The 20,132-nt window shown below is 46.3% G+C and overlaps 1 protein-coding gene across 1 annotated transcript in view; it reads left to right on the top strand.

Annotated features, from left to right (window-relative positions):
- The window catches only part of LOC134493995 (piezo-type mechanosensitive ion channel component 2-like), an 80,971-nt gene that overhangs the window by 41,730 nt on the left and 19,109 nt on the right, over window positions 1–20,132 (top strand). Inside the window, exons 23-28 of the mRNA XM_063298860.1 lie at window positions 1,720–1,855; window positions 2,680–2,846; window positions 16,206–16,372; window positions 17,932–18,174; window positions 18,598–18,856; window positions 19,437–19,625. Of these exons, the coding sequence (XP_063154930.1) occupies window positions 1,720–1,855; window positions 2,680–2,846; window positions 16,206–16,372; window positions 17,932–18,174; window positions 18,598–18,856; window positions 19,437–19,625 (1,161 nt within the window). The remainder of the gene's footprint in view (window positions 1–1,719; window positions 1,856–2,679; window positions 2,847–16,205; window positions 16,373–17,931; window positions 18,175–18,597; window positions 18,857–19,436; window positions 19,626–20,132) is intronic.

Below are 20,132 nucleotides of genomic sequence, written 5' to 3' on the forward strand. Positions count from 1 at the left end.
GATAAAGATAGACAACCTCCTCATCTGGGGGTCTCTAAACCTACATTTACTCAGTCTTGCCAGAGTTGAGTCAGAGCTTGTTCCTCCCCATCCATGCTCCCACAATTTCTAGACACCTGGAAGGGACCTTGATGGGATCACTTAGTTGGCCTGGGGCAGAGATGTATAGTGATGATACCTTGCCCCATCTCAGTGGCTGACCTCCCCTAGTGACTTCAGTAGTTGTTAAATAGGAGAGGGGAGAGGTTCTACAACCTTGAAGAACCCCACATAACAGGGGCCCCAGGCTTGATTTCTCTCCACATACTAACATCAGCTAGAATCAACTCTGGAAAAAGGAAAAGAACCACAGGAACACTGTGTCTCCCATTACTGGTCCTCTGAACCAATCCCAAAAGATTCCATGACTGATGGGGTCATAAGCTGGTGAAAGATCAAGGAGGGGTGGATGCACTACCCTCATTCTGAGCCCACCAAAGGTAATTGCCGAACAAGATCAGTGCCATCTCAGTACTGCAACTGGGTCTGAATCCCAACTGTCCAGATAATCTACTTCCTCCATGGCCCTCTGGAGCTGCAAGCCAACCACTTTCTCAAAACCTTCCCCAAAAAGGGAAGGTTGGAGACTGGACAAAAATTGTGTTGGGTCCAGCAATAGCCTCTTGAGAAGAGTGATTATATGTACTGATTCATGCACTTTTCTTGGCGATAGCATGACTGCCATAACTTTTTCAGATTTTTTCCCTAACTTTCCAGTATAGTTAATAGACTTGGAGTTCCCGGGTATCTAATCTCATCTAAGTATAAGATCATCCTAACTATGTCTGATCTGACCTTGCCTGGCTTCCAAGCCTGGGTATGATCAAAAAGGTGTTATTGCCTGCTGCAACAAGGAAAGAATAACGGTGGAATTCCAGCTGGGTTCAAAGTTGGATGGTTCTAACAGAAGGAGTTCATGATTACTAGGTTCTATCTTCTTTCAGTACATCAATTTTTGTTCTGTGTTTTGGCTCCTTTACAAAACCCACAATTTCTGTTTGAAAATAAAAGCCAGGTAGAAATTCAATAGGAAATAATTTAATGTATTCTGCCTAGGCTGACCATATTTCCTTGAGACAAAAATGGGACATTGGAATGGCAAAACAGGACAGGGTTAAAAATGGACATTGGGATGGCAAAACGGGGCAGGGCTGGGCATCGGGCTGGATCGGCAGGCAGGAACATCTCCAGTTTTCTCGGGCTGGGAATCTTCAGATTTCTTTGTTTGCAAGAGGCAAGGCTGGGCTGGAGAGTCTAGTGAACGGTTGTCCCTGACAAGCCATTCCTCCTCTGGCTGTGCTTTTATGTTCTTTTCTTCCCACCATTTCAAGGCAGGAGCCAATTGGCTTGCCCTTTGATCACCGCCTATTAGCTGATCCTGTTTGTTTTCTTTTTAAGTTTCCCGGCGGGTTGAGTTCTGCGGCTTTTTTCCGACCATTTCTGTTGAGCTCCCCTCCCTTCCACTCAAATCAGACTACATTCTGACAGGTTCGTGGGAACTTTCAAATTTTTAAGTAAGGTTTTTAAGAAAACAGAACCAAATGGACATTTATATTAAAACAACAAGATGGTCTGGAAATGTTAAAAAAATGTGACTGTCCCGTTCAAAATGGGATGTATGGTCAGCCTAATTCTGCCCCAAGTTAGCCATTGCTGAATAAGAATCTGTGTTCTTTGCAGCTTGTGTATGAAGCCTGGATGAGCAGTTCAAAATCAGCTCTAAGAATGAGAGGGCAAAATGAAATCAGGATTCAAAGAAAGGAAAAGGAGGAGGAGGAGGAGAAAAAACATGAACAACTGGCAGGGGGTAGAAGAGGTAGGAGATACTTACACACAACTATTTTTTTCACTAGGTTGTACCATGACTGGTTAGAAGTGGGAAATACTATATTTTAAGGCATCTCCCACGCCTTATTAATATATTTTGGAAACTTCTCCACCTAAAATAAATTTAAATTCTTGTTGATGGAAAGGTGGAAACTTCACTACATTTACAACTGCAACACTGAGCTTTCCACAGAAAGCATTGGCCTGAAGTCACAAGTTCAGGGTGCTCTTCTGATTTTTTTGTTTTTGCATGGGTGTATGAAGTGTTGACAGATTGGCAATTTTGCAATTGGACAATTTCCCAATAGCTTTCACCATGACAGCATGTTGGTGTAGCAGTTGCATTTGGGGAGGGGGAAGAGTTAAGTTCTAGCTTATGAATACAGAAGGAGATGAGGAACAGGACACTGAACCTCTGGTGGCTGTGGAGTAATGGTACATTACAGGAGCAAGAAGATAAGATGATGCAAGTTCTCACTTGGGAATAAGAAAATTCCAGATCTACAATGTTTGAAAAGAAAATACCAGTTTTGCAGTTGTTTATAATAAATTGGAGCAGAGCCAGAAACTAATTATTGTAGCTGACTATAGACAATGATATGAGAGCATTTGGGTCTGGAGCTGATCACAAACTGCTTTAAAGCACTGATGTTGAAGTGTCTTAATGTAATTCACAGGATGGATTCAAGGTGTGGTGATCCTAGATTTGCATGGCCCAAGCTTTGCAAATTTCTAAGGGGTGTTTAGAATTGGAATGCAGTTGGACTCTCACCTTTTCTCACACACCTAATATGCTTGTTCTCTTCACAACAGAAGGTATTGTGCAAAGAATAATCAACATTATCAAGCTTATCTTGGTACTGCTGCACGCATTGATCGATGATATTACAGAAGCACTGAATTCCCTGTTTAAAGATAACCTAGACATAGCTGATGTGTTGAGAATAGAAAAGTGCATTCTTTGGCAACAGATTAACAAGGTAAGATCTGAAATACTGTAGCTTACATTCAGTTTACTGAGGCTCTGTGTTTTAGTTGCAATCTTAATTTAAGAAACTGGATTGATCAATATCTTGATATTGAATTTTATTATTTTGTATTGCTGTGCTTAGTTGTGTTGTTGTTAGTTGATGCAAATGCATGGGGACTTTGTGGATAGTTGTCCTGAACTGTATTTGGTCTCTAGTCAGATGGCCAATCATTGCTAGATGGCATTCCAGAGTGCTAGGGTGAATTTATTTATTTTTTTTGGTGGACAGGTGGGCATAGATACTTCCTTTTTTTTAATAAGAATTTTATTAAGTTTCAAGCAAAGATAAAAGCTACAGAAAAATAAAAAACTACAAAGAAAAAAAAAAGAGGTGACTTCCGACTGTTAACAGCAAGGATATACAACAATTTTCCATAATCAATCTCTTACTCTGTATTAAACCAAAATCACATTATTTCTATAAATCATTCCAATGGCACATTATAAAAATCACTAAATACAGGTGCTCCCTCCCCTTATATTAAAAGAAAAAATATAGACCTCCTAGTCAACTCTCCCGCAAAGATAACATTTATTTATTTCCTTCCTACTACTATTCTATACATTCCTGTCTACTATAATAAAGATCAAATTAAAAACATATAAATTGTCTGTCATTGTACTTGATGATACAACAATTTTAATAATCTTAATCATATTAAACCCAAAACCAGACATGTATTATTTTTATTATACCTTAATCTTAATCCAAATTGTTAAATGAAATCAGACAAACCTAAAAGCAATCCAGATAAATATTCTTAAACCCTTATCCCACTTTCAGAGCATTTACATATCCCCACAATGCGCACAGAGCTTTTTTCTTTAAAAAATCGAACAGCCAAACTGCCGCACTCAAAAACTCCGACTTCTCTTCAGGAGACCTCCCATACATAGTAACCCCTTCTTTTTCATGGCGTTCCATCAGAAGATCAATTTCACTTGTGGCTTGCAACTCAATCTCTCCCTTTAATTTCTTCAAAGATGGTCATGCTTCTGATCCTGATGAGTTTGTGCTGCCAGCCCCACCTCTGTCACATTTTGATACATTCTATTCTTCTACACCACAAGGGAATCACAGTAAATTCTCAACCTCAACCTATAACATCGGAGAGCTAATTCCCAAGATGGCGGCCGGGAGGAGACGCTGCCGCTGCCGCTCCTTCCCGCTTAGCGCTGCAGAATTTCGGGGGCTTTCAGCTCTTTCGGTCCATTTGGCCAACCCCCCAGCTTGCTACTGATGGGGCTGAGGTGGACAAGAATCGCCTGGGCTTAAATTAAATAGCCTGGGCTTAGATTTGTTGGTCTTCCCAGCCTGGACTTCAATACCTGGACTGGCAGTGAGCGAGGGGCCGTGGCGGGCGGCGGGAGGTCCTGGTGGACTCTGCGGCCTGCGGGCTGGTGCGGCAAGCTGAACGGGCTGGAGCTGGGCAACACGACGGCCTTGACGGCGTGGAGGTGTGGCCTGAGTGTCTCTGCGGTCCCAGACGAGGCTCGGCGGCTCGGCAACGAGGCTTGGGGGGCTCACAACGATTTGCGGCTTGCAGCTTGTGGCAAGGAACGGTGGGCCTGGTGTTTTTCTGGCCCCTGGCCCCTGGGCCTCGGCAGCGAGGCTGGCCTCGCAGTGGTTAGCCGAGTGGTGAGCCAGCAGAACGACAAGCCCTGGATGGGATGGCCAGGCCTTGGTGGTCGTGGCGACTCTGCGGTGTGTGGTGAGGAGCGGTGGGCCTGGGGCTTTTTTGGGCCCTGGTCCTGGGCAGCGAGGCTGGGCCCCAGCAGTGGCTGGTGGAGTGGCGGACTGGCAGAGCGACAAGACCTGGATGGGACAGCCAGGCCTGGGTGGAACAACGGTCTCCAGGATAGTGGATTCCGCACCAGAGCCTCCTGGTGGAAGACTTTGTGGGGAGGCTAGGTTGTGGGTGCGAGTCATCCCCTAACCTGCCCAGAGACGGCAGGCAGTTAAGAGGGTCCCTCCTGTGTGGGTGTGGTACTCCCCTCCGAGGGTGAGAGATTCGGTCCAGAGTTTTGTGTTTGTGCGTGAGAGAGTGTCTACCCCCTGTGTGAGAGACGGGGGGGGGACAGGAATGGGTGGGTGCTCCCCATTGACCAGTGAGAGAGGCTGAGGGGGGCACAGGGTAGGTGTGCGGAGCTCTGGCTAGACTCCCGCAGTGCCGAGAGTGTGAGCTGGTGTGCTGCGGGGCTGGCCATTACCCGGTTGTTGATTGATTCTGGAGAATGGGTGAGTGGAGGAGGAGACCCTTATTTCCACCCAGGGTTTCTGGAGGTCTGGGAGTGGAGGCAACTGGGCCTGGAAATTCTGGGGGCTATAGAGCAGGGTATATCATCAAGGTGGTGACGGGTCGGGGATGCTATGACGGGAACCGGAGGGTGGGCCATCTTCGGGGAAGACGCCCCCGGTGTTTGTTACCAGTGGTGTATTCCAGCCCTCCGAGTTCAGACCCGGGCCCTGGACAGCAGATCCTTGAGGGCCCTGGTCTCCGGCTGCTGCTGCTTAATGCCAAGTCAGTTAACAACAAAGCCCCCCTCATATGTGATTTGATTGCAGAGGAGGGAGCAGACCTGGTGTGTATCACTGAAACCTGGCTGGGCTCAGAAGGGGGGGTAGCCCTCTCAGAAATGTGCCCAGCTGGGTTTCGGGTGTGGCACCAGCTGAGATACCAGAGTAGGGGAGGAGGGGTGGCTGTTGTCATCTGAGAGTTTCTTATGGCCTTCAGGGGCCCTGCCCCACAAGTTGCCGGGTGTGAGACCCTGTTCTTCAAGTTGGGTTCCCGAGAACAGTTGGGAGTATTGCTACTGTACCATCCCCCCTGCTGCGCAGCAACCTCCCTGCCTGAGCTGCTGGAGGCCGTCTCAGGTTTGGCAGTGGAGTTCCCCAAACTTATGGTTCTGGGGGACTTCAATCTGCCTTCCCTGGGGCGTGCCTCGGAGGCAGCTCGGGAATTCGTGGCTACCATGGCAGCCATGGGCCTGTCCCAGATCATTCGGGACCCAACTTGAGACAGTGGGCTCACTCCGGACTTGGTCTTTTTGTCGGAGCAGTGGCAACGTGATCTGAGGGGAGAGCCACATCTATCCCCATTGTCATGGTCAGATCACGCCCTGGTGGCCCTGAGATTCTCCTATGCCACTCCCCTCCACAGGGAGGCAGGACCCATTTGATTGGTCCGCCCCCGGCGACTGATGGACCCAGTGAGGTTTCAGAGGAAGCTGGGGGAGGTGCCCAGGGATCTGCTGCATGGTCCAGCGGAGGCCCTGGCTGCTGCCTGGAACAGGGAAGTGGCTGGAGCCTTGGACAGGATCGCGCCTGTGCGGCCTCTCTTGCCTCATCCAACCCGACAGTCCCTGTGGTTCACGGAGGAGCTGAGAGTTTTGAAGAGGCTTAAGAGACGCCTAGAGTGCTGCTGGAGGAAGACAAAGACCGAATTCGACTGAACACAAGCTAGGGCCGCTATTAAGGCCTACCTTGTGGCAGTAAGAGCGGCGAAATGGCAGTATTTCTCCGCTCTTATTGCATCTGCAAATTGCCATCCGACAGCCCTGTTTAAGATCACACGTACCCTTTTGGGGAAGGTGGGCCCAGTGATCTACCTACAGGGCCGTGCGGAAGAGTTTTCTGAGCATCTGCAGGATAAAATCACTCGGATCCGGTCTAAGTTGGACTCCATGCGTGAAGCAGGGTCTGTGGAGATGCCGAGGGAACATTTTAGCCTTGTTATCTGGGAGCAGTTTGATCTGGTTGGACCCGAGGAAGTGGACAGGTTCCTCCGGATTGTGAATGCCACCACCTGTTATTTAGATCCATGCCCCTCCTGGCTGGTGTAGGCAGCTTGGGAGGTGACGTGTGGTTGGGTCCAAGCGATGGTAAATACATCCTTGAGTGAGGGGGTGTTCCCGGTCACCTTTAAAGAGGCACTGGTGCGCCCTCTCCTCAAGAAGCCATCACTGGACCCAACTGTGCTGGACAACTTTCGTCCAGTCTCCCACCTCCCCTTTTTAGGGAAGGTGGTTGAGAAGGTGGTGGCATTACAACTCCAGAGGGTCCTGGAGGAAACGGATTATCTGGACCCCTTTCAGTCAGGTTTCAGGCCAGGATATGGGACAGAAACTGCATTGGTCGCACTTATGGATGATCTCTGGCTGGAGCAGGATGGAGGCAGTGCATCCATCCTTGCTCTCCTTGACCTCTCAGTGGCTTTTGATACCATTGACCATGGTATCCTTTTGGGATGGCTCAGGGAGTTGGGGGTGGGCGGCGTGGTTCTGCGCTGGTTCACCTCCTTCCTCCAGGGCCAGTCCCAGTCGGTGGTGATGGGAGAGGAGAGATCCGACCCTCGACCCCTCCATCATGGGGTGCCGCAGGGTTCGGTTCTCTCTCCTCTCTTGTTTAACATCTACATGAAACCACTGGGTGAGATCATCCGTCACCACGGGTTGAGGTATCATCAGTATGCTGATGATACCCAATTATACATCTCTATCCCGGGTGAGGTAAGTGATGCAGTGACTGCCCTCTCCGAGTGTCTGGGGGCTGTGGGGGTCTGGATGGGGAACAACAGGCTTCAACTGAACCCTGGTAAGACGGAGTGGCTGTGGGTTGATGGGGCTTCATCTTCCGGGAAACTGTCATCTTTAGTTCTGGATGGGGTGGCACTGCCCCAGACAGACTCAGTGCGTAATCTGGGGGCTCTCCTGGACTCACGACTCCTGCTCAAAGAGCAGGTGGCAGTCGTGGCCAGGAGGGCCTTTGCGCAACTTCGGGTTGTGCACCAGTTACGCCCGTTCCTGGATCGTGAAGCCCTCCGAACAGTCACTCATGCCCTGGTTATCTCCCATATAGACTACTGCAATGTGCTATACATGGGGCTACCCCTGAAGAGTATCCGGAAGCTTCAGCTGGTCCAAAATGCAGCTGCGCAGGCTATTTTTGGTGCCCCTAGGTGGGCACATATAACATCGTTGCTGCACGAGCTGCACTGGGTGCCAGTTTGCTTCCAGGTCCAATTCAAGGTGTTGGTTATTACCTTTAAAGCCCTACATGGCATGGGGCCAGGTTACCTGAGGGACCGTCTCATCCCCATTACATCGGCCCTGTCATGAGCACTGATGGTGAGCAGGAGGGGGCCCCTATCCAGGGGGGAAAGCGCATGCGTAGTAGTGAGGAGTTGAGCAGCCATTCAAAGAGACACAGAACAGACCTGCCTTGACTTTTGGGGTTTATCTGTCTGGGTTTTCCCACGTTTCTTCAGTTTGTTAGGATTTTCTGTCTAATGTAGCAGTAATAAAACACTAGAGACATATTCCTCATCTCAACATGGTTCCTGACTGTTAGGACAGGCCTGCCCCACCCGATCAAGCAGAGAGGGCATGTTATGGACCCCATCCATAAGAGAATTTCATCTGGTGGGGTCCAGGAAGCGGGCCTTCTCTGTGGTGGCCCCCGCTCTCTGGAATATCTTGCCCCCGGAGGTGAGGCAGGCCCCTTCACTCCTGACCTTCTGGAAGGCCCTGAAGACCTGGTTCTGCCATCTTACCTGGGGTGGGAAAGTGAATAACCATTCTTGGGGATGGCTCGCACCCTAGAGTCCCTCCCACCAGCTTGGATTTTACATCTCTCTTGGATTTTATTTATTTATTGTGTGTTATCGTAACTGTTTTATGTGATTTTAATGTTTATGTTTCGTGTGGGATTTTATTGTAAACCGCCCAGAGTCCCTCTTCTGGGGGAGATGGGCGGTGGCTAAATTTGAGTAATAAATAAATAAATAATTTTCAACTGAAGTCCCAATCTCATTCTTAGAAGAGACATTTCTGTTGCTGATAAATTCCTCAGTTTCATCCACGACATCCCCAACCAGATGACACATTTTAGACCTCATGTTTTCCACAATTTCCTGAATGCCTTGCATAGAAACTTGGTAGGAGTCAGAAATAATCTGTTTAAAATCTTGTCGGAAGTCAGAGAAAGTGTTTAAAATCCTCCATGTCTCCCGCAGATTATAGTGCCTCCTAGGATCTTAACCAATGGAAGTCGAAGATATGAAATAATTCTGAAATGTGTTTACATAAGCAAAAGTGAGATATGCAGACAGTTCCCCAGGGAAAGTAGAAGCAGAAAATTTGGAAGTTCAAAACAGCTGATTCAATGTGTAGGAAAATGCTAATATCTTCAAATTTAGTACAAAAATAACAGGGAGATAATTATTTACTCTCAATCCTCCTTAATATTTGGATGGAAAACAAAGCCCAAAACTTAAAAAGAATTTTTGAAAAAAAATTGATCTCAAAAATAACAATAAGCACCAAGAGAACCTGCTTCTCCTTGCTGTGGAAAGAAATGGGGTGGCTGGTCTTGGTGTCCCTTTAAGGCTACAGTGTGGCTTGGAAATGGTGATGTCCCAGACTCCCGGCTGTTCGTACTTGCTGTTTGTGATCTTCTCGCTGCAAACAGCCATCCGGAGGACAGATGGGGTGATTCCAGGTGTTTTCCTTTTTTTGGAAAAACGCTCCTGGGCTTCAGGAAAAACCTGCCTGAGCCCGAAAAAACTGCTGTATTGTCAGTTCTGCCCACTGAGCCCACAGGCACAGCTGTTCAGTCAGCCATGTCCCCACCGGAAGTCATGGGCTTAGATACTTCCAAAGAAAATAGCAGGCTGCAGACACCCATGATTTAAAACCCATAAGGGGCCAATTGTAATGGTTGCCTATTCTAAAACACCATCAGACTCATGAGTAGGAATTCAAAGATATCTGATGTATTAAAGAATAGTATGCAGGATCACAGAGAAAAATGAGAATGATGAAAGCATGCCAAATTCAAACTAAAAACCCTCGGGGCAAATGAAATCCCTCCCCCCGTAGAATCTTCTCAAGTTCACAATCCCAGGTGCTCCTAACGGTTTCTGATGGTCTGTGGGAAAAGTCCTTGAACAGAGAAAATAACCCAAACAAATTCCATTGTACTGATTTCACATACAGAGCTTGGTACAAGGTCTCACAGCAGCTCCCTCCCAATCAGAAATGTGCATCAGCACCATGGCATGTGAAACATTACGATGTATAAACTACTTTGAATCAGTGAACATGACATACTGCCCCCCCCCCCAAATAAAGAATACATTAAGCAGCAGGCTTCAAAGGATAAGCAAGGTGGAAACGGTTAACTAAATCAGGAGTGTTAACATGGTGGGCAGACACCCATTCAGGATGAGGAAAGTGTTTCCATCGGCCCAGATACTGCAGGGTGCCTCGAAGCTTGCGAGAATCAGCGATGTCCTTGACTTCAAAGTGTTGTTGGCCGTCAATCATAATTGGAGCAGGAGGAGGAAGTTGAGGGTGCCAACGCGGTGAGTGGTGCACAGGCTTAAGCAAGCTGCAATGGAAAACAGGGTGCAAGCATTTCAAATTGTAAGGCAGTTCCAATTTAACAGTAACTGGATTGACAAGATGAACAACAGGAAAAGGACCAATGAATTTGGGAGCAAGTTTTTTAGAGGGTTGAGGTGATTGATAAATTTAGTAGATAGATACACCTGATCCCCAACTTTGAAGTCGTGTTGTAAAGAACGATGCTTATCAGCTTGAGACTTGTAAGCAGCCTGGGCATCAGCCAAAGCTTGTTGAATTACTGGCCAGGAATCAGACAGTTTAACAGCCCAGTCAGACGCAGAACATGTTTGGGAAGGGGGCTGTGGCAGTTCAGGGATGGGAACAAAGTCGTGACCGGAAACCACGCGAAAAGGGGTTTGTCCGGTTCTTTGATGGACAGCATTGTTGTAAGCAACTTCAGCAAAAGGTAACAACTCCACCCAATCGTCCTGATGGTAGTTAATGTATGCTCTAAGAAACTGTTCAAGAGTGGCATTTAAAATCTCAGTGGAACCGTCAGTCTGTGGATGGGACGATGTGGACAGTGCTTGTTTAGTGCCAATCAATTTTAAAAATGATTTCCAAAATTGGGAAGTAAACCATGTGCTGCAGTCAGAAATTAAATGGGAGGGGCTACCGTGGAGGCGGTAGATGTGGTGGAGAAATAGGCACGCTAATTGTGGGGCTGATGGGATGGACGCACATGGAATGAAATGAGCTTGTTTAGAGAAAAAATCCTTTACAACCCAAATGACAGTTTTCTTCTGACTGGGAGGTAGGTCCACAATGAAATCCATAGAAATCTCATCCCAGGGGCGGGATGGGCTGGCCACTGGCTGTAGAAGCCCCTGTGTTTTCCCCCCTTTTCGTTTTGACATGGCACAAACAGGACAGGAAGCAACATAGTCTTTTACATCGGGTCTTAAGGTTGGCCACCAAAATTGATGGCGAACCAAATGCAAGGTTTTGACAAAACCAAAGTGTCCAACAAGTTTATCATCATGGGAACGCTGCAAAACATCAGCTCTTAAAGTTTCAGGCACATAAAGGCGGTGTTCCACCCGTGCCAGACCATTTTCAAAAGAAACATTGTCTCTATTAGCTAGCAACCAAGTGTCAGATTTCAGTGCCTGAAGAAAGTCCTTCTGTAACTGACAAGGAACTTGCACTTTCCGCTTCCCAGACTGGGCTGGGGGCGGGGTTGCCTGCGCACGGGTCTGGCTCCGAGTGACAGCAACCAAGCCCAGTTGTGGTTCAGTGAGAACAGTCCCAACCACATCTGCCACCTGGTCAAGGTCCTGAGGTAACCATGACAAAGCATCAGCCAGAAAGTTTTTCTTTCCCAGAATAAATTTTAACTGGAAGTTAAAGTGACTGAAAAACTGAGCCCAGTGAATCTGTTTAGGGCTGAGACGTCATGGGGTGCGGAGGGCTTCCAAATTCCTGTGATCGGTCCAAACCTCGAAAGGGCATTTAGCGCCTTCCAGGAGGTGATGCCAGGCTTCCAAAGCTGCTTTTACAGCAAACGCCTCCTTTTCCCAAACATGCCACCGGCATTTGGTTTCAGAAAATTTTCTGGACAGATAAGCGCAGGGTTTTAAGTGATTTTCAGAATCTCTCTGTAACAATATAGCCCCAACTGAGGAGTCAGAAGCATCAACTTGGACCACAAAGGGGCGTTCAGGATCGGGGTGCTGTAGAATAGGCTCAGCAATGAAGAGGGTTTTTAACTTCTCAAATGCTGCCTGGCATTCATGCGTCCAATTCAGCACTGCCCCAGGGTTTTTCACTTTGCATGTCTCCCCCAAGCCCTTGGTGCGGAGTAAATCAGTGAGGGGCAAAGCAATCTCAGCGAGCCCCTGGATAAATTGGCGATAGTAATTACTGAGCCCGAGGAAACTTTGCAATTGCCTCCGGGTGCGGGGACGTTCCCAACTTAAAATCGCCTGAATTTTTGCAGGGTCCATTTCAATGCCCTTGTCAGACACCCTATAGCCCAGATAGTCAAGTTGGCTTTTGTGAAACTCACATTTGGAAAGTTTGGCATAGAGTTTGGCATTTCTAAGCTTGCTTAACACCTGTTTGAGGAGGCGTTCGTGTTCCTCCTCAGTTTCAGTGTAAATGAGAACATCATCTAAATAAACCAGGACCCCTTTAAACAAATGATCATGTAATACTTCATTAATCAATTGCATGAAGACTCCGGGTGCCCCTGCCAACGCAAAAGGGAGGACTTTGTACTGAAATGAACCCAGTGGGCAATTAAAAGCGGTTTTCCACTCATCTCCAGCTCGTATGCAGATGTGGAAATAGGCTTCACGAAGATCGAGCCTGGAGAAAATCTTGCCCTTAGACAAATGAGCTAACATGTCCTTCCTGAGTGGAAGAGAGTACTTGTTGCAAATTGAGATGGAATTTAACCCTCGATAGTCCGTACAGAGTCGAAGCGTGCCATCTTTCTTTTCCCGGAATAGCACAGGGGCCCCAACTGGGGAATTTGCAGGTTCAATAAACCCCCTTGACAGATTTTTGTCAATAATGTCCCGTAATGCCTCAAGCTCCTTCTGAGTCATTGCATAAATTTTTGGCTTGGGCAATTGAGCATTGGGAACCAACTCTATTGCACAGTCGGTTTTCCGATGGGGGGGTAGCTGATCTGCTTCCATTTCCCCAAAAACATCTGCAAAGTCTTGGTATCGATTGGGCAAGCCTTCTAGATGTACCAAGTTAGGGCGCGGCATGGCAATTGCAGCCCTTCCAACCCCCGCATGTGAAGCTCTCTCCACTGTAGGAGCTTGGTAAAACCCATCTTCAAAAGTCACAGTTCTGTGTTCCCAGTTTATATAGGGGCTTCGATAGGTCAACCAGGGGATCCCCAGGATTACCAAGGGATTGCCAACAGGTGCTACAACAAATTTCAAAGTCGCACGGTGGCTGCCCATTTGCATTGCGACAGTTCCAGTGAAATGGGTTGCCGCCCCCCCCCCCCCCCCGCTGTTGAACCATCCAACTGTGTGAAGATCAAAGGCTGCTGGAGGGGGAAGCTAGGCAGGTCCAAAGCAGCAACCAGATCAGGGTGAATTAGACACCTGGAACACCCAGAGTCAACTAACGCCCAGACCTCTGTATTTTTTGTGCAGGAGCCCAATTTCACTTTTACTGCTAAAGTGGGACAGTCAGCACTCACCATAGCATCCTCGTGCCCATCCTCCTCCACCTGCCCGCAGGCACTCTTCATGGCAGGTGGCTGGCGTTTCCCGCCGGCTCCTTAGAGTCGTCTTCAGCCTCTCCTGATAAGTAGATTACTTCTTCAGCGTCAGCTGTCCCTTTGGCTGCTGTCATTCGCCGTGAGGGGGAGGGGCGATTTGGCCGGCGGTTCCCCTGCTCGATCTCCAGCCTTGGCTTTTAGGCAATCAGCTGCTTGATGGCCCTCCTTTCTGCATCAGAGACACTGACCCCTCGCGTAGCGCCGATCTCTCTCCTCATCCCAGGCTCTATAGCTTGGCCAGGCAGCAGTCGCAGCACTTCGGGGTCCTCTCATGGTGGCAGGTGGTTTTTCAGGTTTTCTAGTTTGCATGAAGGTATGCTGAGTGTGCTCAGCCTTTCCTGCCAGACAGATCCAGTCATACAATGACTCGGGGTCGTCTCTACACAACGCCCAACGCAGGACGTCCCGGTTGAGTCCCTCTTTAAAACGCTCTATTAGAATTGACTCAGACCAGTCAGTGATTTTCCCAGCCAGAGCTTTAAACTCTAGGGCCTAATCAGCTACTGACATTTGGCCCTGGGTAAGATCCTTCAGCGCCTTCTTAGCTCTTGCCTTGGCCAGAGGATCTTCAAAATGCAGCTTTAACTCCCACATGAAATCATTGAAATAATCAAGTGCAGGGGAGTCAGCATCACTTAATTGAACATACCAGTCAGCCGCTCGACCCTTCAACTTGGTGGCAATGGCAGTTATTTTAGCTTCGGAAGGGAAGCATGCCCCAAACTGCCTCATATAACTTTTAGCATTAGTTAAAAAGAAAGATAACTTTGTTGGATCCCCATCAAATTTGACAGAAAAGTCTCTCACTCCGCCTCCGGTTGGAGTGGAACCAGCAGGCACTTGAGTGGTTTGGCCCCAGGTTACAGTAGCTTTCCCTTTTTGGGGTGGGGATACTGATGGCCGGGCTCTGCGGGGTGGAAATTCATCCTGGAGCCGTCTCTGGCCCCGCTCCGCCGGCGGTCTGGATGGGAGGATGGGGGATGGTTGTGAGAAGCTGGGATCTCCTCCACGTCTCCCCTGCCCCTCCAGTGACAAAGACAGGTTTTTCAACATGTACTCCATCAATTCTATTTTGGCTTCCACCACTCTTAGTGTCTTAGTGGTTCGAGAGTCCCCTCTCCTTCGCGTGCCTGGTTTCCTCTTAGTTGACACCGTAGTAGATTCTTTGTCTGGGGTTAGTGAGAACTGATACTTCCAGGATGTCCCCGACGTCCCTGGTTGGGGTTCCCCCACTTCATCCAAGGTGATCAACTCTGCGAGCAATTCGCTGGGTGCGGGTTGCTTTGGCTCTTCCCCGTTGTCAGATTCCTCTGCATCAGAATTGGAATTCAATTCATCCCTTGACAGGTCTCGGGATTCTGAAGGTTCTGTGGTGAGATTCAGTTCTCTGCTCTTGACTGTCGACTCGGGCATCAAGCTAGCCATCTCCTCGAGTCCCCCGGTCGTGGATTTTGACTCAGCCATCGTTAACTATTTTCCCTCACAAGACACTGATCTTGTTAGGAGCTAATGGTACAACTTTGGGGATTCTCAGCTTTGTGTAATGGTTGCCTATTCTAAAACACCATCAGACTCATGAGTAGGAATTCAAAGATAGCTGATTTATTAAAGAATAGTATACAGGATCACAGAGAAAAATGAGAATGATGAAAGCGCGCCAAATTCAAACTAAAAACCCTCGGTGCAAATGAAATCCCTCCCCGCGTAGAATCTTCTCAAGTTCACAATCCCAGGTGCTCCTAACGGTTTCTGATGGTCTGCGGGAAAAGTCCTTGAACAGAGAAAATAACCCAAACACATTCCATTGCCCTGATTTCACGTACAGAGCTTGGTACAAGGTCTCACAGCAGCTCCCTCCCAAACAGAAACGCGCGTCAGCACCATGGCATGTGAAATGTTACGATGTATAAACTACATTGAATCAGTGAACATGACACCAATGTCCCTCCCAGAGTACACTAATATTTAAGAATGGAGCTGTTCTTTAAAGCATATTAGCCTTCCCATTTTTTCCATTCGAAGAATAATTAAAAATATTAAAATCAGTAAGGAGAAGCAGGTTGGCAGTTGCTGAGGAAGGTGTCAAGAGGCATCCTGATGCCCACAGGCAACCAAGTTACCAATCACTGAAAAGAAAGTTTCTGGATGCCATTCTTAAATCTCAGTATTCAGAATTATCCACTGAATTACTAGGTAAGCCAACTTTTGGCAAGAGTATTCTCTTGTTTGGGCAAGAATATATTTTGGAATAGGCAAAATTTCCAAGGTGTAAGGTGGTTTATATGACTATTTGCCTACCCCTGAATTGAAGGTCAACAAGCTAGTTCATCCTTGCAGAAGCAAGAGCTCTAGCAGAGACGACCCGCTGGACAAATTCCTGCCATGAGACCCAGAAAAACAATGCTAGTCAGCATTGACTAAGCTGAACTAAACAATTATTAAGGGTCCTACTCAATAGAAGGCAACTTCTCATGTTCCTACTAAAGATGGTGGAATGTGGAGAAGAGCTTTTCTCCTTGCTTGTATTACATGTCAGTTCCAAATAATACCAATTTCTTCTAAGATTCCATGGATCCAAAACAATTCCATTTAATTCTCCTTTACTGCTCTCTTTCCACCCAATTAACTGTGATCTGGGTTGTTATTTTTCTAAAGGGAAATGAGGTTTCAGCAGATATGGTTCTACAGCATTACAGATTTGAGAATAATCAGCCAGTTTATGGAGAAAATAAAGCCAAAGAAGTAGAAATCAGGGAAAGCCAAGGCAAAGGACGTAAATCTCTACCCATCGAGAATACCGAGCCATCATGTGTGCATCTCAGGTAAGGAATAACTGCCTGCCACAATGTGGAAACCTCCAGCGTTTTCTTCTTGTAGTGTTCCTGTACATTAGGAAGTGCTTTGTGATGTTCTTCCCAACTGAGGAACAGATGATGTGGTTTTTTATATATTTGAATCTGTATGGTATCTCTTTTGCCCATTAAAAATCAAGGGAAGTGCCCCAGGGACATAAGCACCAAGAAATTATCTCAGCTTTTGCCTTTCATCCTTTAAAGCAGTATGGACTTCAGCTCCCAGAATTCCCTAGACAGCATGCTATCTGGGGAATTCTGGGAATTGAAGTTCACATATCTTAAAGTTGCGGAGGCTGAGAAATGCTGCTTTAAAGCAAAGAATGTTGGCTGTCCTCACTCTGCAGGTGTAGGGGAAGAAGAATTGAAGTGGTCTTCATAAATGGAAGCCTTCAAAGGTAGCTGCCTTTCCAGATAACATGACTGCTTAAGATCAGACTGGACTTGGAGAGCAGGTACTTCTCCTGCCTGCATACAGTATAAAGGACTGCACAATCTTTCTGACAGAAAAGGAGTATGCAGACTCAGGCATCTGTGGTGCACCAAAATTACACCAAAATAATGAAATGTACACAGTGCAAATCCCTCCTTTTGCACACTTGCATCCCTTGCACATGTTGATGTAAACATGTACATTGTGAGTTTTGCAACATGACATCATGTTTCATCATAGCCATTTGTCTTGGCTTCTCCCCTAAGCGCTAGGATAGGGTGAAGTCAGAGCTGGAAGATAGCAGTGTTGGCTGCATGACAGAAGGTTGGTTGCGATGCCAGGTCTTTGTTTCTGTTTTTATTGTTTGCTTGTTTTTGCTTTTATTGTTTCATGAAGTTTGTTTTTATATAACTGTTGTGAACTGCCCAGAATTGAGTTTTTAAGATGGGCAGCCACAGAAGTCTTTTAAATAAATAAATGAACATGAAGATTCCTACACTGGGCAGTGGGGTTGACTAGATGATCTCCAAAATCCCTTCCAAACCTATGATTCTATGATGTGACTCCCACACACAGACATTTGTGCATGCAGAGCAGCAGAATAAAGCCCACACCCCCAATTTACTTTGGTGCCCTTTTTAGACTTTTCAGCTTGGCTTTGGACAAAAGGGATACTCGTTAGATTTTTATGTTTTAAAACAGGGTTAGGCAACCTGTTACCCATGGACCAAATGTGTGGCCTCCCCCAGCCCAATTGTACTGGGTGGTAAAGCACAAATTTTTGATAATGAGATTTTTACTTTGGAGGCCAAATATGGAATAGTGTGCTATTTCTGAGCAAGAAGTATTGCCTATTCCTATTCTAACAAAGTGGACTCAAATGCCCCTAGTTATCGAGAAGCTTCTCTTTCCATTGATATCTGCTTTCCATAAATCCCTGATGGTAAAAAAGGCTCAGACATGAAGGCTAACAAATTGTTTTAACAGTCCTTTGGAAGAAGAGCATAGCTGAATAAGCCAAATTCTAAACCATTTCCTCCCAATCTTGGAGTTCCTAAAAGACTTCAGTGCAATTTTTTGTGCCTTTGGAAAGCAGGAGATCCAGTGAACCTGCCAAAGGGGCAGTGAGGACTGAGAAGGTAGAAGAAGGGAATGATAAAGAAGCCTGCTCCCAAGGATTCAGTCCGATCTCTTCCTGTGCAGAACCTGCCAATCTTTCCAGCTCTCCATCAGAAATTCAAGAATCTGCAGATTCCTTGTTCACTAGAAGTCAAAAAGCTGGCAAGCCGTTGGGTGAAATTTCTGCTATGATGACAGCCAGTGAGCTGCTGCTTAACAGGCAAGGCATATACCATTAAACTTTTATTAAGACTGCCTTGTGATCTCGGTTTGCTTTTGAAGAGCATAAATTCAAGTTTACAAAATCCTTAGGCCCGGTATATTTCAGAGAGGGCCTCTTGTTCACTGTCCTGACACAACCCAGAACAGACATCTCAAACCTCCAACATGTTCTCCAACACATTGGCTGAAATGCTGAGAGCCACAATCCCAACACATTTGGAAGACTTCAGGTCAGGGAAGTCTGACTTAGTAAATGTACCTTAACAATCCCCAATGGGGGAAAAAAAAAAGATGTTCATGATGGCTGCATCTAAAGTTCAGGATGTTATTTATTCTAGAGTATATGTCAGCTGGTATATATGCTCTTAGTTACAGTAGTTAATTACATTTCTTTTGTGCTTTTTCCTTAATTATGGTCTAGCACTCTTCATGACAATGAGCTGGAACAGTCAGATAAATTTTACCAGTGCCTTCCTTGCCCCTTGAAGCTGGGACTTGCTTTGTACCATGCTATGGTCTCTACATCAGAAATGCTATGTTATTTTGTTATCATTCTCAACCACATGGTCTCTGCTTCCATTCTTACTTTGGTTCTCCCCATCTTGATATTCCTGTGGCCCATGCTGTCCATTCCAAGGCCTACCAAATTCTTCTGGATTACAGCAATCATTTACACTGAGGTAAGTGTTCAATAGTTGCTGCATTTAGTTGCTGCACTCTTCTCTGTCCATCACTTTCATTCCTCATTGAGCTTCACTGAAATAAAGAGCTGATCCAGGCACTAAGAGGTCTCAAACCTACCTGGAAATCTTAGTCTCTGACTTGGAAGCAACTATTGGTCATGTTTGGAAAGAAGGAAGCTAGAGCAGGACATAGTAACAAGGTCTCAGACAAATAGGAGGAAAAGAGAACTTCTTGCTGGCATCTTCAAACACAGGCCTTTGAATTAATGGTGATTTGTATCTGGAATATATGTCCTCCCTGTTCATAAGCCTGGGAAATTAATTTGATTATCTGGCATGGATAAAGGAGGAAAACACTTATTTCAGTTGAATCCTGCAGGGTAAATTTGTCCCACAGTTTCCATGATCTTTTTCTTTTGAAAAGATGATCATTAAGTAAGCTGGATAAAAGTAAGAGGCTTGTGTTGTGGAACAGAACAGTACCCCTTCTCTAGCACTGCTTAGGGTTTTAGAAATCTTGAAGCATTGTCATTTTATGATAATAGGATAATCTACATATGTTTCCTTCCTCTGCCAGATAACGACTGTGATCAAATGTATTTCCCAGCTTGGCTTCTTTCCTTGGTCATCTAAGCCATATTGTAGTATCAGTGCAGAAGCACCATTTGCTTTGCCAAATATAGCTGGGATTGAGAAGAAAGATGGATATGCACAGTATGATCTGGTGCAGCTCCTGGCCTTGTTCTTCCACAGGTACATCTTGAAGGTACTACAATCTTTTCTCAATAAGCAACGAAGACTCTAAACAGCCATTTTTGAGCATAGATTTGTTAACATGTAGTATAGCAGACATCTATAATAACATCAGAAGAGTCTTGTAAACCAAGAACCTATCTAGTCCAGTATCTTGTCCCTGTGGTGATCCAGATTTTGGTCACCCATGGTGATCGGTCAGTTTCCCATAAAGATCAGCCATGTCCCACCAGCAGAACATTGATGCAATAGAACGTGACACTCATGTTTCCTGGAAGATGGGAATGGCAAATATATTACCGTTGAGACTGCAGCTGATATAGAATGATCATGCACCTTGGAAGCCTTATGCTCCATTAATTTCTTTAACTACCCAACTTCTAGAAGCAAGAAATTCTATAGTTTGGCCAAATATTATGTAACAAAACATTTCTTTTGGTCTCTCTTGAATGACCAGTTGTTTTGCACTATCATGAGAAAGAGATGTTCCTCACTGTGGAAATTCTCTCTACTGTGTGTA

The sequence above is a fragment of the Candoia aspera genome, chromosome 3 (assembly GCF_035149785.1).
Source record: "Candoia aspera isolate rCanAsp1 chromosome 3, rCanAsp1.hap2, whole genome shotgun sequence".
NCBI lineage: Eukaryota > Metazoa > Chordata > Lepidosauria > Squamata > Boidae > Candoia > Candoia aspera.